We start from the raw sequence: 26,568 nt of genomic DNA, 5'->3' as shown, positions 1-26,568 counted from the left end.
GCAAGCGTTGAGTCCTTCTGTGTGAAAGTTGGCTTGCCTGCATCTGTAAACTTGCACTGAGAAGTGAATTGGTGTTTAAATCAACACTGTCTTCAGGAAAACATACACTCTGCCAGTGTTTCTGCAATTGAGAAAGCTTCTTTCATGTTTCAACTGCTTCCATCATTGAACACAAATTCCTTCTTACTGAATCAAGTGTCATTGTTATTTGCTACCCCAGTAAGTTTCTGTAGAGAAATGTTTGGTGCCATCAGTAAGCTAGATTTGTGGAAAAGATAGTAATAAAAATACCTGTCCAAACAGTGTGTTGTTATTATTGCTAAGGTTTCTTCCAAACCTAGTATTCCAAAGAAAGGTTCAACATGAAGATCTGATGCTTCTAATGGATCTCTGTGCAGACTAATAATGAAAAGGTGGATCAGCAGTCCAGCGAGTGCTTGCCTGGCTTTGAACAGGCTGCTGGGTTTGCGCCTTTATTAGTGTGCTGTTGGGTCTGTCCAGGAACAGGTGTTCTGGCAGTTAACCTGCACGTGGTTTACTTTCTGTTTCCTCAAGCTGTTTTTCTCCTTACTGGACCAAAAAGCAAGTTAAAGTCCAGCATGCTACCTTGCAGCTTTGTATATGCATGGGCATGTTGCCAGGAGCAAGGTAGTGAAAAATGAATTATTTGAAAAACAACTACAGGTTGATAACCTTTTTATTGAGGCACTTACAGTTTCTGAAAATTCATTCTTAAACTATGTTTTGTTTTCAGACCTTTCAAAATTCTAGGGAAGAATGTGGCACTTTAACTTCGGTACTGAGTGTGCATGAGTAAGGACTACTCCATCTATTTGACTCTTAATTACCTTTGTGTGCTGTATGCTGGGATAGTACTTGTTTTTTTCTGTTGCCAGTAGATATGAATGTCATGAATGTTTTTTTTGACCTTGAAACACCCAGAAAATGTTTGGTATCTTAGCATTACAGAAGACGACATCATTGCCCTTTTAAGTTAACTTGGGAACTTGAAGGTAACTTCATGTTAAATTATTCTACAATTTTAAAGCTAGTTGTGTCCAAAGAACCAATTTATCCATAGGGGAGGGTTCATTGTTCTCTTTTTATCCATCTCTCAGGCCCAATACTCTTCTGGTAAAGAGGTATTTAATGGGGAGTATAATAAGCAGAAATGACTATGGATGGGACTGACTACTCTGAGAACTCATTTAGTGTGATGAGACAGTCCTCTTAACTGCCATGCTGAAGGTGGCTGGCAAGGCAATTACTCTTTTCCAGGTCAGGACCCAGATTTCTGAAGATCTTCTTGTGGAAAAGGTGAAACATGGAATTATTTATCTATTGCAGTGAAATTCCAAAGCTGGGGATGGAGAAGAATCATGGTCCCTAACCTGCCATTTCTCATTGTACATAGGGGGACTTAACTTATTTTGAGAGTCTTCTCCACTTGTTTTCTGTTGATGGCGTTATATTCTTAGTAATTCTGACTACTGCAAGTACCTGGGCCTAGAAACTAGTGTGAATCAGAGAAGTTCTGTTGTCAAAAAACAGTGAGTGTTGTGGCTTGGTCAGGTACAGCTTGTACTAAAGTATTACTCAATGCTCTTCTCCCATCCCTTTCTCTGAGACCTCTAAGCAGTGGGCGAAATAATAGAGAACAAAGGACTTGGGTTGAAAGAATAGAACAAAGGACTTGGGTCAAAACCAAGTGCCTGTGTTTTTTATTGTTTCACCATAAATGAGATTGAAGAGAGTTAGCAGATAAGGATATGTATGAACTGCTTTTAAGAAAGAGAAATTGCAGTTTGAAGTCTAGAGAGAAATTCTCTAATTTTTTTTATTTCCCTCTGTAGACTTTCTCATGTTTCTGATGCACTCAAAAAGACAAATTCCATCATGGCCTCATTTTTGCAAGGAAGTAGCTATAAAAGAGGTAATGAAATACCAGTTGTTGTTTTAAACATTTCTACTTTCAGATATTACAGCAATTTACCAGACTAAGAAAATTATAAAAAGCTTTCATAGACTGTGTTCTTTGATTAAGTTTTGCAATGTGTGGACTGTCTTAAGAGCAAAAGTTCAGCTGCCTTTCCATTTACCAGAATTTCTTTTGGGAAAAAAAATAATAATTGAACAGAAGATGTGTGGAATTTGTCTTGTGCAACAGTAACAATGTAACTAAGTGATTTGTGTAATGTGAGTGACCGGAATTATGTATTTTAATATTTACTGCTTTCAAGAGAAGTAAACTGAAGTGTCTTCCACTACAGCAGTTACTAGGCTCTATGTGTTATCAGGTAATCTGATATAGGCGTAGTACAATAGCAGTAGATTATATGTGGGTATGTAACGTGTTTACAACATCCCACTTAATCTTTCGTTCTGGTAGTAAGTTGTTCTTCATTGTCATGGTTTAACCCTAGCCAGAAGCAAAGAACCACGCAGCCACTTGTTCCTCCCTCCTAGTGGGATGGGGGGAGAGAATCAGAAAAGTGAGAAAACTTGTGGGTAGAGATAAAGACAGTTTTAATAGGCAAATCAAAAGCTGTGCATACAGGCAAAGCTAAACATGAAATCCAGTCACCACTTCCTATTCATTGGCAGGCAGGTGTTCAGCCATCTGCAAGAAAACAGGGCTCCATCACACCTAACAGTGACTTGGAAAGACAAGTATCAACTCTGAATGCCCCTGTCCTCCTTCCTTCAACTGTACATGCTGAGCGTGGTGTCACAGAGTATGGAATATCCCTTTGGTCAGTTGGGATCAGCTGTCCTGACTGTGTCCCCTCCCAAGTCCTCGTGCACCCCCAGCCCACTTGCTGTTGGGGTGGTGTGAGAAGCAGACAAAGCCTTGGGTCTGTGTAGCACGGCTCAGCAATGGCTGAAACACCCCTGTGCTATCAACGCTGTTTTCAGCACAGATCCAAAACACAGCCCCACACCAGCTGCTGTGGAGAACATTAACTCTGTTCCAGCTAAGACCAGCACATTTATTTCAGCATATTCTTTGGACATGGGAAACAAAACTGTCAGTACTTGTTGGGAGCAAGATTTTTGTTTATATGCACAACTTACCATTGTGTTTCTGAACATGAACTATATTCCCCTGTCATTTACTGTAGCCCTTCCACTACTCTGAAGTTTCAGTTGTGTCCTTGAGCATCTGTCGTCTAGTGTCCCACTTTCCAAAGGAAGAGTTGAATGGAAAGGTGTTTAAAACTTGATGTTAAATTAGAAAAGTTGTAACTATTTGATTGCAAGTTATTCACAGTAAGCCTTTACTTAAAAGTGCTTTGGTTTTGTGGCAGTTGGGGTGACAGAGTACAGGATGGACAATTTCAGAAGTTCCTAAACAAAACTTAGTGAAATCAAACTTGGTATTCTAAGGAAATAGAGTAGAAAATTTCAGACTTGTCTGTATGCATCACAGGTTCAAGTGCAAAATATTCTTAAATTGAAATTAAATTTCCCACTTTAATTAAGCATTTGTGGTCCTAACTAAATCCTGACAGCATATTGCAGGGAAGTAGTCTGGGGTGTGAAACGCATGACTAAATGCGGTGTAACTTACTCCACCGTTTCTCTGTTCTCTTCTCAAGCTGAGTGTCAAGGTGATCTTTGTATTCCTTTATCATGGTGTTTGAACATACCCTTTGAAGGACTAACGGAAGGTAACTAATGAGGATAATGAATAGGTAATTGTGTAAATCTTGACTATTAATTTGGAAGTGAAGAATAAAGTCTCTTCCTGGGGAAGTGTCTGAGATGCATTTTCGGCATCCACACAGGTGAAGCAAGCATTTAACACGCCATCATGTTTTTCCATCTGTATTAAAGCACAAAGGTATTATGTGATATTTTTCACAAGTTAAAAACATCAGCTATGTCTGCCTTCAAACAAATTTGGAGAAATCATTTCCTATCCACTATGTCACTGCTAACATTCCAAATGGTAGGTAAGGCGTTACCTTTTGTCTTTAAACAAGAACTGCATCATATGACAGGGTACTAAAGAAAACTTATTTTTTGTCCCTGTTGTCAGTCACCCTGAACTGTAATGTTGTTTTTGTAAAAGCAACTTGCTTTTACAACTTCCTAATAGGTTTGTTTGGGCAGGGATGGGGACTGCTTGTGTAAGAAGGATTATTTTAGTGGAAGTGGGAGCATTAGAGTTTAGGAATGAACTTCAAGTTAAACTTGTGGAAAGTGTACTATGTGATCATGTAAAATTGAAAACTGGGGTCCCAGTTCAGAGAGAAAAATTGCACAATGTAAATGAAATTACAGTTTCACACCAGTCTTCAATTTTCTACTTGTAAGTTGCGATGCAAAGGACAACTTCCAGTGAAATTAAGTAGACTCTGAATTAACTTCAAAGTTCTCTGTTCTTATTTTAAATAAGAATCACTTTCATTCTTGATTAAATAATATCTTGATATATTCTAAATATTTTCTAAAGGGCTTTATTTTGTTATCTAAAAAAAAAGTCATTTTTGTTTCCTGCATATGAATTTATTGAGCAGTTCTCAAATGCTTGTGCAGCATCTGTAATAGAACCTCAAATAAAAATATTTTTCTTTCTTCACTGATGCAAATTAATTTAATACTCTGAGGTTTTAAGTTGGAAGTTATAATTCAACAAATACTTCACAATAACAGAAATCTGAAACAGGGCATGCATGAAATGTTAATATATGGGTATGATGTATTAAAAGGGCATAGATGTAGTTTTTGAACTGACTGCATCATAATGGGGCAATCAGATTTTGAAAGTGCTGTGTTTGGATGCTTGCATTTAAAAAACATTCTGCTATTCTGAAGTAAGTCTGAGAATCTGTTAATACAGTCGTACTTCACTCTGTATCAAAACTCTTCATCATAAAATTCTTTAATTGTTGGAATTCTTCAATGTCTCCTGCACTTACAAGCTGAAGAAGGGAGTGTTAAAAGCAGCAGTAGTATCTGGGTGAAAGGTGGTTTCTGGTGAAATTAAAGGTCTAAGCATTTTCACTGAAGCGAAATAGGATCAAAACCGAAGTGCCAAAAATGGTTTTGAAACCTAGGGTAATACCAGCAAGACAAAATAGACATTAAATGTTTTGCACTTCAGGAAAAGGACATTTTGTTCAGCCACAAATTTAAAGTTTGAAGGAGACAGAGATTTAAAATGATCTTTTCTATTCTTTTGTGACAGAGCAGTAGATTGAGCTGACAGTATGATGTAACTGAGAAAGTCAAAATAGATCTCATGACTTGTCTGTATGAGTAGAAAGGGAAGTATTAATGGTGTTGTGCAAGGTACTCATGAGACTCCTGCCTAATATGCATTGCACAATTTTGACTGTCCCTACTGAAAAAAGGTACAGGCTGGAAGAGGTACAGGGGTATTATACCAGGCTTGCTTCTTCTCTGGTAAATACAGGAGAGGAGAAATTGCCCTCTGTAGGGGAGAAAATTACCCTCTTTAAGTTAGAAGAGCAAAAACTGAGGCTTTGTTTGTTAGATGTGAAAGAAATTCACATCTAACAATTTCTTTCACATCTAACCATGTGAAATTGTTACAAAGGGAGCAGAAAGAATTGTTTAAGCTAAATTTCACGATACCTGGGCATGTCCTTAATCTTGGTTATCTGAGATGTGGATTTTTAAAATGATTTCCTACTTCTATTCTGTTGAGTGATCAGGTGCTTTCAGACCGAAAGGATGCATGCACCCCTGAGATGCAGACTCCAGTGGAACCAACTAGATTTCTAGTGATCACATTCATCATGGGTCTCTGGAGGTGTGCCCAGCATGGTTACTTTGCTACACAATAGAGTATCCAGTTTTGTGTATTAAAAGTACCTTGTCTTGTTCACAGATGTACCCAAAGCACGTTCCAAAATAGCTTTTTTAATATTGTTCTGAGCCATGATGCTTACCCTGACAGTAGACTACTTTACAATCCTTGTAAATTTTAGCTTTCTTCTTTGAATATATGCCTGTATAGTGTGCCTTGGTGAAAGTGCAAATGATTGAAGAAAAATAGCAGAACTTGAACCTCCCATTTGGCTGCTGGGGTGCCTGTGCTTAGAAGTGGGGCCCAACACGCAACTTGAAGTTTCACAGCTGATTGGAAACTGGTATGAACAAGACACAAGCTTCTAACACTTGAAGGGAATTTGTCTGTCTTTTTGGAAGGGTGTTAGCTATTTTTCCCTTTGGGTTTAAATTTAGCATTTGTATGATAAAGGGATCTGATTTGGGAAGATCTCTTCACTGACTTCCCATTGACCTTAGGATAAAGCTATCAATGGAATAAAACTGTATTGGTGGTTCTGCATGAATTCACCTCAAGTTTTCCCCCAAGAAAAGTGGTGCAATGAACTGAATTATTTACACACAACCTGTTCCTCTGGGTACATAACTATGTATTTTACTTACACTGTAAGCATTCTGTCAGTCACTTAAGCTGTCTGTCTTCCAGCTCTGTAACCCCTGCAAAGGATAAATAATTTTGACTCCTGGGAGAGAAATAGAGATACGAAGCTTTGATTCATTTCTTGATCCATTCATATTAGAGATGAAAAATGAAGATACTTAGAGAGGCCTACTTCAAAAACTGTGCTCACTTCATTGCATCTGCTGTGCTGGCATTTTAAACTTAATAAATACTGGCATTAATTGCCTGTGTGACTGCAGAGAATACAAGTTTCTTCATCCAGCTGTTTCTTGCAAAATACCAGGGAAGATGATTAATGTGATCCAGTAAGTTCAGCCTGTTGTATAAGTTGAGTGGAGTGCAGGCTATGTCATGAAAAGTGTTGGATTTTGAGTCTTTGTACAGAAAGTAGTATCGTAGACTGTGTATCTACTGAATGCATTTTGCCTTTATTTAAAAGTCAGTTTTAAAATATCCTCTGGTACCTGAGGTATTAAAGTCATTGAAGAACTAAGGGAGTACAGTCTTTGTTCACCAAAATGGAAATTTCTCCTGGGGCATGTGCTAGTATTTATTTAGAGGACAGTAGTCTATGTGTGACATCAATATGTACTTTCCTAACATCTTCAGTATTCTTACTTTTCACCGAAAAGATGAAAAATGAAATAATTTAACTTGTTCTTTTTAAAAAGCTTTTAGTTGACTTGCTTTTATACACTCCAGCTTGTGCTCTGATAGCTGAAGCATTTGTATTAAATTCCCTCCATATTTTATTTCCAATGCAACTGCTGCTTGTAATTTGAGGCACAATACAGTTTTTCATTTCTTTCCGCATGGAGCACTTAATTTTTTTTTTTCCTTCAGTGGAAGTTTTTACATATATTGTCTTACTTGCCTAGACTATGGGTGAAGGCTTTCAGAAGTACAGAATATCTCCTTTTCACTGACCTCTACTGCCTCCAACGTATTTAGATTTCTGTATTACTTAAATGCATTTTAGTAATTTCTTCAATGTATGGAATATTTGGTCTTCATATTTGTGCAGCTTGGCAAGTGCAGAAAAATGCTTATGTTTTGGAGTCTTCTCAATATTTCAAAGATTATATCTTCTAAATGGCAACATATGAACATTTGTAATAGCAAGATAAAAGTAGTGGTTTCCTTTAAGTTGTGCCTTGTAACTGTGTATCATACAATTTAGAGGGGGTATGGAACTGATTTCGTAATTCAGCTCCTTGTACTGCATTTTAGGAAGACTAATGCAAATAACAGCTAGAGTAAAAAGCTTCATATATTTAGGGAAATGTGTAAAGATTTTAGATACAGAAGTAAATTTATTTATTTGCTGGCAACGGTGATGTTCAGATGTTCAGCAAAGATTTACTGCAGCTAATAAGTTTCTGATGAACAGTATTTAAAAGCTGTAAACCAGCATATTAGCAATTTAGTATCAGTTTGTAAAGTAATTATTTTGAAGTATGGGTCTGCTTTTTTTCTTCTTTTTAATAGTGTGAAAATTCTTATGTTTAGGTCAGACTGACCACTGCCTGAATTGACCTGGAAATGTGCAGGCATCCATAATGGAGTTTGATGGTGTTTATGGGTTTAAACATGGGCCTTTTATGGTACAGAAAGAGTAGAGGTTTCTATCTTTCAGTATAGTATCAATATGAGTTTACAGTTTTTGTTTAAAGGTAGTATTAATATGGTGTGAAAATTCTTATGTTTAGGTCAGACTGACCACTGCCTGAATTGACCTGGAAATGTGCAGGCATCCATAATGGAGTTTGATGGTGTTTATGGGTTTAAACATGGGCCTTTTATGGTACAGAAAGAGTAGAGGTTTCTATCTTTCAGTATAGTATCAATATGAGTTTACAGTTTTTGTTTAAAGGTAGTATTAATATGGTGTGAAAGTGTATATAGCAAAGGTCAAGAAGTAGTGAGTAAAGCTTTCCATCAGAATGAAGGATTCCAGGAAATAATTACAGAATCATGCAATCATTGAGGTTGGATGGGGCTTCCTCAGATCATCTGGCCCAACCCATCTGCTTAAAACAGGATCAACTAGGGCAGCTTGTCCAGTACTGTGTACATTGGGTTCTGAATATCTCCAGGGATAGTGGCTCTACAACTTCTGTGGGAAGCCTGTTCCAGTGAGGATGAGAGACAGACAACATAAATGGAATCAGGAGAAATTCAGGCTGTAGGTAAGGAAAATCTTTTTTATCACTAGGAAGTGGTGGAAGTGGTTGCCAAGAGAAGTTGTATAGTCTCCGTCCTGGGAGGTTTTCAAGACTTCACTGCCCTGAGAAATGTAGTGTGCTGTCATAACTGTCCCTTCTTAGAGCATAAGATTGGGTTAGAGACCTCATGGGGCCCTTCCTACTTAAGTTAAGCTTCCATAACTTGATCCAACTATTTCCCTGAATGTACCCCTGGGAGGAAAATGCTTACTTTTTAGTAAACATTTGTTTTAACTGATTATTTTAAAACAATTGTATATGCTGTAATTTGGTAAAAAAATGCTACTTTTTTTTTCATGAAGCATGAAAACTATTTAAGCAGAAAAAAGGGAAAGTGAATTCTCTTTTTAAATATTTGCATCTCCTGAATCTTTCAGAAGGTATCTTAAGGTCTCCTGCCTTTTCCACTGTGGCACAAATACCATCATGAAGCAGCAGACAGACTAGGTGGCTCAAACTACTTCAGCAGAATGACTATGCAGGTTTCTGCTGTCCTACCATTTGTTTGCTGCCGAGGGCTTTCACCTGTGGGCTTAGACCTGTACAATTTGAACCACTGCATGAGAAGCTTCTCTCAGTCAGAAAAGACATATTCAGCTTATTTGTGTGTGTGCATGTGTATGCTTCCTCAGTTCATCATCTGTGCCTGAAGCTTGCGTCGTCCTTTCTCTAAAAAATATCAGAAAACTGTTATATTTAACACCTGCATAGGCTTATCTTCAAAGCATCAAGCTTGGTCAGTGAGCATCAAGTTAAGGTAATTGCCTTTGTACTTTACGACTGAGATCTTTCTTTACAACCTTTTAAGAAAGAGAAGTCTAACACCATTTCCTCAGTACTGGGTTTGAGCTTGTCTCTTACCAAGATCTTATTGTTGGTCACGATTCAAATAAGACTTAACCTTTTAATTTGGCTAGTTTTGGAGATGTGATGCTTTGTTCCCATTTTATCTTTGCTGAAATAATTTTAAAATAGTGTTTTTCTTTACAAAAGATGCAGCTGTGAGGTCCATCTGTTCATCAGAAAATTTGTGCTTCATCTTTTTTTAGACAAACTTCACAGCCTGAAAAAAGTATGGCTACAGTGATTGGGATGGAGAAGGGTTGTTTGCTCTTCCCCATAGATTTTGTGACCTAAAGAGGTACGAAAAACGGGCATGTGAAATCTAATTGAGCTAGGGTTTGTAAAGGTAGGGACTGCTTGAACTTCTATTTATAGTTATGCTAAAATAGCTCGCTCTTGGCTTGCCAGAGGACTTGGAGAAAATGAAGTAAAACATTTAGTAAACATGTCTAAGTACTTTTGATATTTTTTTGCAAAATGCAAAAATCCAGTGAGTATAATTTGAATATCCGGAGGAGCATTTGTTATTCTCAATTAGACTTTCTCCTTCCTCTACTAATTCACTGCCATACATGCTATTAATTTCACTGAATCCACAGTCAGTGAAGTACGCATGCTGCAGACAGCAGCTCCCTTCATGAAGCAGTCTTAGTGTTCCCACTGGATGAGGAAGGGGTCCTGTTTAGAAAACGTGCCTACATGATGCTGCAGTGGACTGCTGCACAGATGTAGTTGGGTTTCAGTGACTACCAATAGGAGTATAGCTGCATTGCCCCAACACTCCCTGCGTGGCAATTATTTGTCAGCCTGAAGTAAACCTGATGTAGAGGCAAAGTCTGTGGAAACTTGAGAGTGCAAATGCCATCGTATCCTGCTACAATAAGCACCACAGGCCTCATATGGGATTATATAACTGTTTTGTAGCCTGGCATAGGGGAGCAGAGGAGCTAAACTGCAACTGTACATCACTTTTATAGCAGTCCTCTGGAGGTATTTCTAAATCTGATCTCTTCTCAGTGAATACAGTTGCCAGCTGTGGCAACGCAAAGGTAATGTCCTGTGTGCTCACTGTATAATGCCTTCCCAGAGACTTACCATGAAAGCTGGTTGTTTAAACATACACTAACAGCCCTAAAACAGAGGGCTTGGTCATTGTTTGGTTTATTCTTGGTCAGTAGCCTGTTAGTGAATGAACTTGTTTGTACTACCTTAAGTTGTTAACTTGTTCATAGGTACTTTTCTCTCAAAAGTATTATAATTTGTTATTGAGAAGTGGCCAATGCAAAATAACTCCCCCCTCCCCCTGCAGTTGGATAAGCATAAATCCATTAAAAAATAATTAATAGAAATGGAAAAAATTAAAGCAGCTTTCATTGGTTAATGGCTGTATGAGTTACAAATGAGTCGTCTTTTGTCTGTGCATATTATGTGTCTTCTGAAACTTTTCTTTTGGATATATCTCCCTTGAAAAGCTTTTAAAACCAAAGTTTATATGTGTGATGAGTTTTTAATCTAACTTTCTAGACTTTGTGTGGGACCAGCCTCACCAGTAGTCCTTGAGGTATTTATTGTAACTTCCTATCCAGATGGGTACATCATGTGGAAATACATATGCATACATTTATTCACGTATATTATATGTAATTTTCTTTTAATCCCTGTTAGTTTGTAAGCTTGGAGACTAATAAAATGAAATTGAACTAAAAAATCTGTGCAAGGTATTAATTCTGGAAAGCCTTAATTTTCCCCAGTGAATGACACATTTGTCTTCTGTCTGCAAATCTGGAAAATTTATTTAAATGTATGCTTCCTCTTTCCTTTACATAGAATTAATGTAGACAAGAATTAGGCACTGAAAGAAAGAGTAAAATCAAATTTAATGGAAGAGTCACAGTTGAGAGCTTGGTGAAAACCTGTCTTTTTCTTGCAAGAGAAGAGTTATCATAGTATCTTTTACTTATATTTGATCTGAATTTCCTATTGTAAGGTGCAATATGTTCAGTTAAATGTTTGAAGCATCCTTTGGTTGTCTGAAGAGCTCTCTGAATTAATTCTGATTAGTAAATTTTGCATCCACAAGTAGGATTTCTGTATTATGCTTCAGGATGGACAATGTTTGCCACAGAGATCAGTTAACGTGGCTTTCTTCCTCCTTCCTCCTGCCTTTTCCCTTTTTGATATAGTGTTCAAAAGACAAACTAGTTTCTCCTGAGCATGGGATCATATGCATAGTAGGATTAAATTGTTCAGTGCATGTGCACAACAGACCAATATGCTCCTGCTGAGTGTTGCTTGAGGCTTTAAACTTTCTATGGTTATGAAAATGTTCCTTGAAAATTGACTGTGGAAATTAATTCTGTATATGTGTATGCTCCCTGTCACCAAAGCCAGGGGCTGGAGTGGAGGGAGTCCTGTTGTAATCTCATTTTCTCTTAGGATTCCCAGCTCAAACTCAGCTCTGTTATCACTTTTTCCTAAGAACCCCTTTATTTCAATACCTTACCTCAACGGAGACCTTATTTCTTCTGCTCAGTTTCTCCTGTTCTGTCTGGAGGCTGTTGTCATCCTGCACTTCTTGCGATGTGTGTGTTCCTGGGTGGTTTTGTTAACCCTCATAGTCAACCATGACTATCTCATGCTGTCCTCACAAAAGTAATCCTTTTGTGTTGTGAAATTTACCCAGATGGGTCTGTGAATATGGAAAAAAGCTTGTCTTCAGAGAGAGAATGAGGTACATGGTAGAGTTATCAAAGTTAGGGTGTTATTACCAGTTTCCTCTAAAAGGTGGGATGACAGAGGCAGGAGAGACCACATTAATTTTCCACTGAAGGAAAAGCACACATTTACTTTTTATTAGACACCAAAGTACTCAAGAAGGACCACTCCTGACAGCCTAGTGTATGCAGTTTGACTGCTTTCCAGGCTGTGCATTTGTTCAGAGTAGTCTTTTGGTCCTGTATGACTGATTTAAATTTAAGTTCTACAAGTCTTCCCCCTTCCAACCTCCCCATCCCAGCGAGTAACTTTCATCAGCATTTCAGGGGCAGATTTGCAAAGAAGAGATGGAAGGCTCAAGAGGCCATTTTTGGAAGGGTATTAGTAGTGTCCAGATTCCTTAGTTGTATCTGTTCCTTGCTTGATAGGATCTTTTAGTTAAAACTTTCCTACGATTAGTACTTAACATGTTCTTTCATTCCTGCTGCTCAGAGATAAAATACTTTTCTAAAAGAGCTAAGGTGGCTTTGCCCCTGGAAAGAAAAAGTGAAATTATTTTAAAGCCTGCTACTTGAAATTCCGTGTTTATCTATGTTGTTTTGAAAGATCATTACAATTAAGCTTGAAAACAACATATCTCCTGCTGTTTCTATTTTAATAAGATTGTTTTCCCCTAGAAATTAATAAACAAAAGCCTGTTAAATAGATACATTAAAAGAGGGTCTATAATACATTTACCAAGTGTCGTCTTCTCCTCCCTGCCTTTAAATTGTTTGATAAATCAAATTTTTTGAAAGTACATGTATGAATATCTGAGGCATATATGGGTCAGTATGATGATTAGATTTTCAAAGCTATGTTCACATGTGAATAAAAATTAGCATTTCACATAAACAGGACCCACATTTGAATCTGACCCATGACTTGCATAATACATGTAAAACACTGAAATTAAAGTGCTTAGTCTAGTCTGTCACAAGAAGTACCCATGAATTATCTTTTTTAAAAATCCAGCTGACACAACTCCTGTTGGAAGATGCTTTTCTTTTTGAAAAATAACATTTGGTCGCGTTCTGGATTTTTTTTATTAGCAGGTGAATGTAAAGCAGTGAAACATCATGAAGGAGGTAAAGAGAGGGAAGCATATAAATGTTGTTGTTTCTAGTTACCATAGGTGCAAAGACTTTGAAACTTCTTAGAGCTTTCTCTGGAACTAAAAATCTTTTACTTAACCTTGTGGTTGGTTAAAATAAAATGGTACTTAACAGTGTTATTTTTATATTCAGCTACTTAAAAAGATCTTCCCCTGAGGATAGGGAGCTAGCTACAATTAGGCAATATAGAGAACCACATTGTGTTCAAATGTAAACAATCCAGGGTGAGTAAAGGTGCTTTATCCAGTTTACATATGCCTGCCTTTTTGTTTTTCTTTCTAATGTTGAGGGAACACTATTTATAGCTAAGAAGACGCTTGCCATGATAGCTGTGTTGTGAGAGAAGGTAACCATCTGATGCACAGCAATAGGAAGCTATTTCTGAGAATAACTGGGTTTGGGTTTGATCACCTGGGATGCAAGTCTGCCTCTGTGTAGTTTTTTATCAACTCTGCATGTTAATAAAGGTGTTTGCAGAATGCTAAAATACAGTTAAGTAGTTTTGATGCTAGAATTTGTGAAACTTCTATCAAATAAAATACTAATTTGAAAATATCCTGTCTGGCTGCACAAATCTTGAAAGTCATTCTTGTGAAGCTAAATGTTCCTCTTAACAGTTTCTCCTTCATAAGAAATTTTTTATGTAGGGAATTTATTTTTTAATTTGATCAGTCCAAGATAGGCAGAATTCTGTAAGGGTTATGTAGGAAACAGCTTGTTAGCATGGAGATATATAAGGAATGTCTTTATTATGCATGCCTCTGTCAGCATCAAGTACTGGAATTGCAACTCATAGTTGAGATACATGCTTTGACCTGAAGGAAGCTTTGTATTTTTACTCAGTTTATTTATAAGAACAAAGGCACTATATTGAACTGCCTTAAAAATACTGTACATAACTGTTAATAACAACCTTTCTGTACATTTTAAAAACACCTGCAGCATTTATGCAGCACCTAGTATGCTACATAAATTGGCTAGAAAGATCTATCTACTTCTGCAGATCCTATAGCTTGCTTGACTGCATTGAGTCATGAATCTGTAACTGGGGATTGAGAAAACATGAAACAAGGCAGTTGCATCTGCAGTAGAACTAGTCAGGATATAGGACATACCTCGCCTGAGGAAGATGTGGGCTATTTACAGGTTGATTTGGTGACTTTATGTAATGTGTCATTGCCAACAGCACTTTGTCTATTTAAAAAGTAGAAATAATATTGCTTCAAAATCTGAAAGCATAAAGTAAGTGTCATTTTCCCTCCTACTCATGGTTTCACAAGAAGATTCACTTTTTGAAAATGAGAAGTATGTTTAAAACAGTTTTCAAAATTGCGGTCTTTTGACACACAAGATGATTTCACTGTTGAAAGTCAGTTCCACTTGGCAGAAAGAATGGCCAGAAAATTTTTTCTTGAGCTGGAATTTTCTACGAAGAATTGAAATTAGAAGGTAGGTGTTGAGAAATGTTGTTTGTTCTGTTATGTGCTGTGTTTCATAATAGCTTTCATTATAAAGCAACGAGGAAAGTTAAGGGTAAATTCCTGTGTGGGAGAAGGGGCATATAGGCTTTCTAATTCTCTTGATATATGCTGCTATGCAACATGTGGAGCACTGCAGTACACAGTGGTTGTTCTGATGCTTTTTAGCTTTGTTCAGATCCCTAACAGAAGGGTTTTTTCAATATATCTATGTTTGTGTCTGAGCATACACATGTAACTCTGCAAGAGGTTAAAAGAACGCAGTTAAAAAGAGCAGTATTGGTTATTCACTGCCGAGGTAATTGTAGAAGATAGGAATATTTAGTCATATGTTGGTGAATGGGAAAAGAATGACCATATGCCTTGTGAAGGACATTGTAACTGTCTCCAGTGTGGCCCCTTTTGTGCTCAGCCTAAACTGGCACGTTAATCTCTGCAAATTAACTGATGTAATCCCTGCTAAGCGCTGCTTGCTGCACAGGTGCTCAAATGTGCAAGACTTCTGTAATACGTGGACATTCTGAACCTGTTGGCTGAGCGTTGGAGCACACAGTTAAAAAATAAATTCTCATCACTCACCCCAGTGACTTCATGGGATGGGGCAGCTGGGACAGTGGGATTTCCTGACTTTTTCTTGGGCACCATTGTTCACTCTCACCCAAGTTGCTGCAGTTCTCCCTGTGAGTCTGTCGGTAGCTGGGAAAATCTCTGCTGAGGGTATTGGGCAGGCACAATTTGTTTCACGTTGTAGGACGTGCTTCCTATTGCAGTCTGTTGTGGTGCCACCTTGGCGTTAGCATTTGCACCATCTGCACTGAGTGCTCAAGTGCAGTAAGCCAGAACTGTTTGTAAAGGACTGCTGGGGACAGACACAAATGTCCCCAAGGTAAGAGCTGCCTTGGAACCAATTTTGTGGTTAAAAAAAGTTGGTTTTGAACTGTGTGTTTATTTCAAGAACCAGTGATGCCTGGCTATACACGAACTGTAAAACTTGAAGTTCGTTGGTGTACGTATGAGGGCTGAAAACTTGCTCTGTAAGGGAAGTGTAAGGAGTTGTGAATGAGTTGCTTTTACTGTATTTGGAAGACTGTGCATATGTGTAGTTTATATTTGCGGCTTTCTTTTTCTCCTGTCTCTATGTTGTAATGACTCTTGAAAGGAATGTGCTGGGCATGGATTTCAGTTGATTGTATTGATAAGGATCTGGATAGATCCTTTATTTCCACCTTTCAAACAACAGCAGAAAACCTTATTTTTCCATTCTGTCCACTTGCTCTCAGTAGCTGCAGTTGACTATTTAACATCTCTAAAATTAATATTGTGGCATTTCCCAGAGCTTTTGCTATTTATTTAAGCCTGTTTTGGTCAGTACTTACCTTTTGCTTTTGTTTTGTCAGCAGCCATGCAGCAGGTCCTGGATAACCTTACTGATCTGCCGACATCAACAGGCGCTGAAGAAATAGACCTGATTTTTCTTAAAGGAATTATGGAAAACCCTATTGTAAGATCACTTGCTAAGGTATTTAAACTTGCTGCTCTGAGTAGAATCTGGGAATATTTTAACTCCTAAACTGTTGTATGAACCTTGAGTATGGAATGAGGAACTAACAGTGGCTTTTGTGTGAAGATTTGGTTTAATGTAATTTCTGTGTATGCTGATTTATTGTTATATGGAAAAACCTAGATGAAGAAGAAAAAATCAGAGACTCCAGTAATTTGTTAAAATTATTTATGAAGAGAACGTCAAAATACTCGAAATTAGAAGCAGCTGGTTTCAGTATAGTCTTGTGACCACTGTTGTGTGCAAAATCCGTATGTCTTCTGACTTTCAGCATTTTGCCAAAGATGAGAAGTGAGAGCAATAACCTTCTTTCCCCCATGGCATAAACAAGTTTTCTTTTTGTCTTTAGCTTCAAACAACTTTCTGATCAGCCCAGTGAAATAGTCTCCCCATGCCCTTTCCTGGATCTCAGAGTAATACCAGGACCTTTGATTGTCAGCTCTGAGACATAGACTATCCTTAGTTTAGGTCATACATTGTGAAAATCTTTTATATAGATGCTACATATTTATAAATATGTAAGATGATATTTACAAAAAATCTTGGGACTTTAATTAAAATAGTTGAAGATGCAGTCAGTATTGCACAGCACATACTCTTTCTTAGTCTTAAGTCATAAAACTAAACTCCTTTCATGAGGAAAAAACAGTTGTAGCTGTCTCTTTAATAGGAATAGACATCTGAAAGCAGTGCCCTCTGGGCAAGCATGAAAAAGCTGTAAAGCTAAAGGATTGTTGTGCAGGGATTTTGCTCAGTATAAAAATCTGGAAAGCAAAACTTCTCATAAGAATTCTTATAAGAATTTATGTCTGTTTAGCTGTTCGAAAATTGGTTGTAAGTGGAAGACATTGCATAGTGATAAACTTAGATATAATGCATGTATTTCATCTCTAGTGAGATGACTACGGAGGGAAGGATTTGTGTACTAAATTTACTAGAGTAAGTAAAAGCATTTTCTTAGAGTTGTTTCCAACTTCAGTATCTGCTGCATACATCATCTTTAATATTTATTATGAAGAAAATGTTCATTACAAAGCATTTTTTCATAGCAAGAATTTGTGCTTTGGTGGACAATTACAGTTAATGTAGAATTTAATGACTAGCAGATGTAAAAAGTGCTCTTAAGTGTAAGCTTGCTTTATCTAGAATACTGAAAGGTTTTAATTGTGCTCATATGGCATGACTTAGCTCATATTTTCTTTTGTAATTATTTTGGAATTAAACCCCAAAACTTATTTAGCAGTGCTAAATAAGGACAAGATCAAAATAACAACACGCTTCATGAACTATATGTAGTTCATATATATCCATTTGACTCTAAAAATATATAAAAATTGGTTTTCTATTAGAAGAGCTAGTTTTAACAGAATAGATAATTCTCAGTATCCTGAGATGGTCAGATTATATAACCAGATTGATTTCAAAACAAACCAGAAATGTAAATGCTTTTTCATTTTCCTTTGTTAGTCAGTTAAGACTAATCATTATGTAAAGTATCCCAAAAAGGACAAAAAGAAACTTAGGGAAACGTGCTATGAGCCATCCAAGCTTATTTTTTCTTTTCGGTCCTTAAAAAATGGAAGAGAAGCAGTAAGTGTAGTAGGTAGTTTAGAATATCATGCAATGCAAGATTTGGCTAATCTTACAAAATTGTGTTAAGTTCATTTCATAATTTTTCTGTCTAGAATAAAGGCATAAAGGTAGAAATTACAGAACTTTTTCCAGATGGGTTCTTCTCCTGTACCTTTCTGTTTTTCAGTGGGTGGTATAGGGGAAGTAACTGTAATCACATATAATGCATTTTCCTGTCAGTTACTGATGCTTATGCTCAATCCTAACTAGCCTTTATAATTGCTATGCTTTTTTGAAAACAGTTGTTGAATTTGGAACATGCATGAATTTTACCCAGTTTGGCTACTGAACTGTCTTATCAAAATTCTCTTCTTGATTGCTAACTATTTTTTTGAACTTCAAAACTTTATCTTCTTTTTTGCAGTTGTACTATAGCATAGTACTGTAGCATAGCCTGCAGGATACCAGGTGAATGCCTAACCCAGACCAAATAGACATCTTAAGAGTAGTCTATAAACATTGAGTCCAGTATTTAGGGTGTCAGGCAAAAGCCTTACTAGTTCAACTTTTGGCAAGTATAATAACTTTCAAATTAATCAAAAGACTCGATTCATTATCATTATTTCTGAAGTGGTGAACTGAACTGAAAATAATTGCAATATCCAAGTATCTAAGCTATTCCTTTTTTTTTTTTTTTTTTTTGGTTACATTATTCACACCACACCCTGTCACACCATGTTACAGGGGCAGAAATCGTTGACTGATAAACTTTCTGTTTCCTGGCATATACATGACCTTGATTCTGGAGTGAGGGGTGAGGGTATTTGTATGTAGAGTATACCCTTTGTTAGTGGTAGTATTTAAAAAAAAAAAAAAAAGAGTGAGAAAGAAGGCAACTCATATTCTTTAATCTTATAAAGGTTGGAGCATGCTTAAAAGTCAATAGATTTGTGTTTTTACGTGCTGTAAAAAAGTAGACTGTAAAAGAAGGATATTGTTTACTACATGCATTATATACAAAATAGCATTCCCTGATTAAGGAGAATGTGTGTAGGTGCCAGACTTCCTATGACTTGGTAATCATGGTCGTTTGGTTTGTGTGTGTTGGTGTTGGGGAATGTTTGAAATGTCTTTCTCTGTGTTAAGTTAGCCTTTCCAGTATTCCATCATCAGTGCTGCAGAAGTACCCTTTTATTAGACATAAAGCAGCATTTAATACTCAGGAAATAAGGATTTCTGGTTTTAGCAAAATTTTATTTTAACAACTGTTTTGAAGCACTAATAAGAAGTAGATGTGTTGTGCATACCTTCAAATCATATATATATATATGTATGGGAAGTGTATATAGATGATTCCCAAATAGCTGTTATTTCTTGTGTCTTTATATGCCAAAGTTATTGTTCTTTTTGGAACTTCTTGTTGCTAGCTGTGTTGTAAATATCTCTTAACTGTGCTGAAGATCTTAGCTATTTTTGGCCTCCTCTTATCCCTAATTTTATGATACAGCACTGCCCATAATAAATGAAGCATTCGTGTTTATGAGATGTTTCTCTTACAGCACAAATCTCCCACCTTTCATTAGATTTAAGTATCTACAGTGTTTAGGAAAGTGTTATGTCTGCAGCAATAGCTCTAGAAAGAGATGAAAAGTTAATCACAGAGTGGTTGAGGTTAGAAGGTAGCTTTGGAGAGCATCTGGACTAACCCCCTGCTCAAGCAGGTTCCCCTGGGGATGGTTGCCTGGGACCATGTCCAGACAGCTTTTGAGTATTTCGAAGCATGGAGACTCCACAACCTCTCTGGGCAAACTGTGTCAGTGCTCAGTCAGCCTCACAATAAAGATGTGTTTCCTTGTGTTGAGACATAGAGACCTATGTGTTTCAGTTTGTGCCCATTGTCTCTGGTCCTGCCACTGGGCACAACTGAGAAGAGTCTGGCTCCCTTCAGGCATTTATACATATTGATGAGATCCCCCTGGGCCTTCTCTTCTCCAGTCCCTTCTCTCTCAGCCTTTCCTCACAGAAGAGATGCTCCAGTCCCATCATCTTTGTGGCCCTTTGCTGGACTGTCTCCAGTATGTCCAGAATTCTACACAATATTCCATATTACTAGTGCTGAGTGGAGCTTGACCTTCTGTCAACGCTCTTCTTAATGTAGCCCAGGATACTGTTCCCTGCCTTTGCCACAGGCTTTTCTTTAGAATTTCCTGTAGTTATGCAGACTTTCCTTCAGAATTTGCTGTTTTGAAGGGGTTTGAATGAGAGGAGCCTGAGGTAAATGCTTTTCTTGCAGACATTTTTTTCTGAGCAGATCCCATAGCTCGTTTTTTGTCCTCTTTCTAGAAGGTGTACTTGTAGTGGGTGCTGAAACAGAAAAAGTCTGAGGTGCTCTACTGTTCAGAAAAGACTGGTGTAGATGGCATAGAGATTATAGGAAATAGGGATGTAGGAGCATCTCTTGACAGGTGCTGCATATGAAGTTTGGGTCATGTGGATAAGCATGCAAAATCCTTCAGCAGTTATAAAAATAAAATACACAGATTTTACCTAAATATTTCCTAGCCTAAATATTTTTTACCTAAATATTTCCTAGTAATATTTCCTAGCTTTCCTGCTAAAGGTTACACAAAGAAATTAATTTAAAACATTTATAAATTGGAACTACTTGAAACCTATTTACAGTGTAGTCTCATATATTTAATCTTACAGGCTCATGAGAGACTGGAAGACTCTAAACTTGAGGCTGTCAGTGACAACAACCTGGAGCTGGTGAATGAAATTCTTGAAGACATCAGTCCCTTAATAAATAAAGATGAAAACATTGCAGAACTGGTTGGAATACTCAAGGAGCCTCATTTTCAGGTGCCACCTTTTTACTCTGTATTACCACTTTACTGTGTCAGTGTCCACATACGGATCTAGAAATGATAATGAAATAAAACCTGAGGTGTGGCAAACTTTAATATGTAAGATTTTACTCCAGATGAAAGGTAAATTAAAAGCCCTGTGGGGTTAAGAATGAGCATGATTTTATTCTTTGATATCACCTCAAGAATATCTTCAGTCATTGTATTAAAATCCATTTGAGTTTCCATGTTTGGAAAGCTTGGACAAACATCTGCTTCCTTTATGACTGGAGTTTCCATAACAATTCCCCAAAGGCTTCATCCTTAGCATAGTGTTTGACCACCCTCTTGGTAAAGAAGAGGTACCTCTAAGCTCAGTAATCATAGAAGTGGATTGTCAGTCTGGTTTTGTACTGTTGACGCCTCTGAGGTGCCACGTCTGAGTCTGTCCCTGTGTTACATTAGGGATGCATTTACCCTTGCACTCTGTGTTGAATTTCCTTCGCTCGGTTGCCTGTGAGGTGCTCCTGTGGGTTACAACCACTTACTTTACTCCTTGAATAGTTTAGGAGCTTCAGCAAACCCTGTCATTTTATTTCTCACGACTGTTTCCTACATCACTTATCTGACATGTCAGTGTATTGGCAGGTGTAGAATTGAGCCCACGTGTGACATGAATAGTGAAAACTAATGCTACATTCCTGGCCCAGATTTTTCTGGTCCTTTAACCAATGTTTTAATCCACTCGAAAGCCTCACTGCTTATCCTATAGTAGCTTTTTTTTCTTTAAAAGACTTTGATAAAGGAGTATATCAAACGCCTTTTGTAAATTGATCTCTCTTATCAACTGTAACTGCCTCGCTGCCCTGCTGGGTGGCTTTTTCAAAGGACTTAACTAGATTTGAGAAGCAGGAGTTCCCTTTATTAAAGTGTGTTGATGCTTTTCCATGATCTATTTCATCCAATCACTCTGGGCTTTATGGAAACTTTTTCTAATTTGTAGTAGTATCAACATCAGGCTGGTTTGCAGTTGTTGCCTCTTCCTGGGAACCTAGTTTAAAAATTCATGTCATGGTTATTGTGTGCTATGAACAAGATTGCATGCTGCTTCTTTCACTATACCATTGGGTGACTCATGGGTATGTAAGAGAAATAAGCTGTTTCTAAACCTCCTTACTTCATTTGCTTCAAAACCTAGATGGTACAGAAATAATTAGGTACAAATGGAAACGAAAAGACTTATTTGATAGTTAAGATAGTTAAATGCTGCCCTGGAGAACTAACCTCCTTCACTCTGTCAGAATTAGAGTTGATTTTAAAGGAAAAATATACCAACGTCTGAAGCAGCTTTAACTTGGTGGGGGTGTTTTGTTTGTGGTTTTGTTGTTTGATTGTTTTTTGTTTTTTTCTAAGTGCCTGTTGTGAGGCATTCAGTCTCATTTGCAGAAACAGTGAACAGTTTTGGCTGCTGTAAACAGGGAAAAAGCAGCCAGCTACTTGCTTTTTAAAAGTAGATCTGATGGGATTCTGTTCAAAAACCTAAAATTAGGGTGCACTTTTTGGTCCTTTTGTGCTTCTGTTCCCCATCTGGAGGCAGGCAATAAAGATAACTGAAGCCAAAGTAGTATTATTTTAATTAAGTGTTTTTATTTACCTGATATTGTAGTTATGATCCTTCTAGAAGACCTGCTAGGAAAATAAGCACACCAAAATGTGGATGCAGTATTCATTCCTAAGGCTTAGGGAGACTGTTTATCTCTCTGTCTCTGTAAAGGAAACAGAAATTAACTAAATACTCAAGAAGTAAGTGCTATCCTTTCTGCCTCATTTGGTGCAAGGAAGCATATTCCAAACTCTGCAAGAAGGGACCTGCAAGAAAGGAAAGAAAAATACAGTGTCGTTCGTAATTACAGGAAATGTGATTTGTATCCCTTCTCCAGTTCAGTAAATGTGTAGTAAACAAGCCACCTTGATTTGACTCTCTTAGTCTTCTGGACACTGTTGTGTAACTCTTTTAGAGGCTGATGTGGCATTTTACAAATTAATGGTGCCACTTCATCACAGCATCATCTTAAATTGTAAGGTATTTGGGCATACAAGTATCAAACGTGGTGTACAAGTCATCAGTGCAACAGCTTATTTGAATGTATCATTTAGTGCTGAAAAGACCAAATTACTTCATTTCTTTTATGCATTGTACAGAAGATATACTGGGGAGGGACTGGCCTCAACTACAGGTGCATGTATGGTTATACTGGTGTGTTTGACTGTCTCCCTATTCCCTTTTCTCATTGAATTCCTTTTTTTTTTTTCTTTTCTTTTATTCCCTTCCAGTAGTTTTCACTAAACTTTTCAGAAGCCCAAGTGTGGTAGATACTAAATTGTTGTGGGTTTCATAGTGTTGATAGCTGGCCATCAGGCTAGTATGTATTGAAGAGCCAGCTGGCACATGCACTGCATAGAAAAGGCTGTAGCAAGTCTTGCCAGACAGTATCTGGAGAGCAGAAGAGAAGAGTGATGAGAGGTTGCCATGAGGGAGGAGAGAGGAGTTAGAAGTCTGGCACCATTGGAGTGGTTAAACATGCAGAAGAATCACTTCTGCTGCTTATGGAAGAGCTTGTTCAGTTGCTTTTGCCTTTCCAAGAGTTATGCAAGCCATTCATCCTAAACAGTAGATTCTTCTGGCAATAAAATCTTTAATCTGAAAAGCAGCCAATATTTTCTTCTGATAGTTAACTAATCATACCTTTAAATGTTTCCTTTGGAAAAGTGATTTTAAGCTGCCTCCTAGACAGATCCTAATTTATAGGGCTATTTTTCCCACATAGTCATGCCTCCTTGCCGTTCCCCTGATTTCTCTAAGGTCTTAGATGATCTCCTGACTTTTCCAGAATACCATTTGAGAACATCTAATTTTCACATTAGGAGCCTGCAGTCTATTTATTAAGTTCCAATATTTAAACAGGGTTATCAGAGAAGGCTAACACATATTTAGTACATGAATGAGGAATGGGAATATTTTAAGGCCTGAAGTGTTTGGAAAGGAGTTGTGAATTCAAGGCCATAGACTTGTTCTGGTCCTGTGTGTTTTGTTCCACCCCTAGCCCCCAGCTTGTAGTGTAGCTGTTCTATTGGATCACAGTGGGGGAAATAGTTACTATATAGGGCAGGCAATGTTTCATAACTCATATAGATTGTGCTGAAAATTTCTTTTTCCTTAAAAAATTCTGAATTTGAACTTGGCTTCAGTGCTATAAAGAGCCTTGGATGTGTAATGTTCAATGAATTTTGATTTTTTAAAAAATTATTATTATTTTTTCACCTGGGGGTACTGGCCAATAGTTAGCTGAATGTGAGCCAGCAGCGTGCCCAGCTGGCCAAGAAGGCCAAGAGCTTGCATCAGAAATACTTTGTCTCAGAATAGCTTGTATCAGAAGTAGTCTGGCCAGCAGGTCTAGGGAAGTGATTGTTCCCCCTGTACTCTGTATGATTCATTTACTGGTGAGGCTGTACTTCAAATAGTGTGTTCAGTTTTGGGCTTCTCACTGCAAGGAGGATATTGATGTGCTGGAGTGTGTCCAGAGGAGGTCAAGGAAGCTTGTAAAGTGCCTAAAGGACTAGGGTCTGGTGTTACAATGAAAGGCTGAGGGAATTGGGGCTGTTTAGCCTGGAGAAAAGGAGGCTGAGGGGAGACCTTGTCACTCTCTACAACTACCTGAAAGGAGGTTGTAGCCAGGTGGGGGTTGGTCTGTTCTCCTGTGTAACAAGTGATAGGACAAGAGAGAATGGACTCATATAATACCAATTTCTTCACCAGAAGGGTTGGCAATCACTAAACAGGCTGCCCAGGGAAGTGGTTGAATCACCATCCCTAGGGGTATTTAAAAGACGTGTAGCTGTGGTGCTTAGGGTCATGATTTAGTGGTGGACTTGGCAGTGCTGGGTTAACAGTTGGACTTGATGATCTTAAAGGTCTTTTCCAACCAGAATCAATTATGCTGTACTATGAAATAAGAAAACAAAACTGCTGTAAAGAAGTCAGTATGTTCTAAGTTTATGGATTACTTTATAACAATATCTTGCACAAAGGGGAAAATTTTTCTGCCATAGAACAGTATGTCCACTCTGCACTATCTCATAATATGGAAAGACTTCTAGGTGCCTTATTCTGGCAACACTGACATTTTTGCCATAAAAAACAGTCTTACATAGCCAGCTGATGTTGTTTATGTAAGCTACATGGAGAGAATGGAACTGTTTTATGGTTGTTGATTATTCAGTCCATGTTTTTTTGCAGACTTTGGTAGTGGTTTGATAAGTGTTGTAGCACCGGTATGGGAAAGGTCAGATTTCAGGTGAGCTCTGGAGTTGCAGGGGCACCAAATATTACTTTTTCCAATACTAGAGGAAAGAAGCAAGTGAAGTTCATGCAACTGTATGTCACAGATCACTCAGTCATGTTACTGAAATAAGAAAATAGTTAAGATATGTAAAAATGTTGGAGAGCAGTGCAGCAGTGGATACAGACCGTGGCCCCTGTTGCCAGGTGACTTTGCTTAAGCGTTCTTCAGTACTGTATGTGGTTGTCTGCCTGGCTGGAAACAGCCTTGTAAAATGGGTATAGACTCTGGAGCTTCCAAACTGAGAATTAGGTATTGGAAGGAAATAAATTAAGAGGACTTGTTTTAGGGAAGCATTTTACAGTTGTGGGTAGGTATGTATGGTCCCTGGTAGTCCTTCTGTAACTCTGCCTTCATGTAAATAGCAGGAAAAAGATTTTGTGTTGAGAGATGGTTAAGCAGTACTTGAAAGAATTAATACTTATCCATAAAACTGAATGAATAAATAGGATAATGTGGAGTGGGATCAGATTTAAGACGTGAAGAATCCCACAGAGCATGTTAATTTGATTAGGATGACAGACTGTTATTTCAGTTGTCTGTTTTGACTGTGGATCAGATTCTAATCCATCAATTATATGACTGTTAATTGAAGGGAGCTGTACAAGCATGTGTAAGGGCTCTGTGAGAAACCTAGTGGTTTGTGGCCAGAAACTTTGGAAACAGTATGTTCTAGCATGTGACCAAAAGAGAAAACTGGAAGTAGATACATACTGATGTGTACCTACCTGGTTTTGTCAGTGGTAATGTGTTAAAATATTTACTTAATGCTAGTTAGGTTCATTTTGGAAATGTAGAAAGATCTAAAAATGTTGCTTGCAAACACTGGCAAAGAGAGATCTGTTCTCCTGGTTTCTGGATTGGATGTGTCTTGGATAATGAAGAATTAGAAATTGCTAGCATCTGACAGCTGCTTGATTTAAATAAACAATTGTTATTCCTATTTAATTTTATTTGGTTTATGTCCACAGTATCAGAGCAGCCACAATAAGCAGCTGTCTTTGCAGTCTTCATGGCGAGGGCAGAATTGGTGAATTAGCGCTTCCTTCTAGCCTCAGGTTGAAATATCAGCAGGGTCATGGTGTAGTGGGCAGGTTAAAATGGCTCTTCAGACTTGTGATACGTTAAGGGCTTGCATGTTGAGCTGAGCACTGAAGTAGTAGTATGGCCAGAACCAGGACGCTGTGGCACGTGCATGTTGCTGTTCGCAGGAGTCCCTGTGGTGTCTTCTCTTTTTAGCTACTTAATATGACACCAGTCAGTGATCTGACATAAAACCATCCATCAGGTCACTGCAACAAAGCTCTGCTGTCTTTCTGTCAGTGAGACTCT

The 26,568-nt window shown here is 37.8% G+C and overlaps 1 protein-coding gene across 1 annotated transcript in view; it reads left to right on the top strand.

Annotated features, from left to right (window-relative positions):
• The window catches only part of PALS2 (protein associated with LIN7 2, MAGUK p55 family member), a gene marked incomplete at its 3' end in the record, with an annotated part of 53,873 nt that overhangs the window by 14,962 nt on the left and 12,343 nt on the right, over window positions 1-26,568 (top strand). Inside the window, exons 2-3 of the mRNA XM_084260276.1 lie at window positions 16,258-16,376; window positions 20,700-20,852. Of these exons, the coding sequence (XP_084116402.1) occupies window positions 16,260-16,376; window positions 20,700-20,852 (270 nt within the window). The 5' untranslated portion in view covers window positions 16,258-16,259. The remainder of the gene's footprint in view (window positions 1-16,257; window positions 16,377-20,699; window positions 20,853-26,568) is intronic.

The sequence above is a fragment of the Gallinula chloropus genome (genome assembly GCF_964237585.1).
Source record: "Gallinula chloropus genome assembly, chromosome: 2".
In the NCBI taxonomy this organism is placed as follows: Eukaryota; Metazoa; Chordata; class Aves; order Gruiformes; family Rallidae; genus Gallinula; species Gallinula chloropus.
Note: the sequence above shows the minus strand (reverse complement) of the source record. Positions and strands in the feature narration are given on the sequence as shown.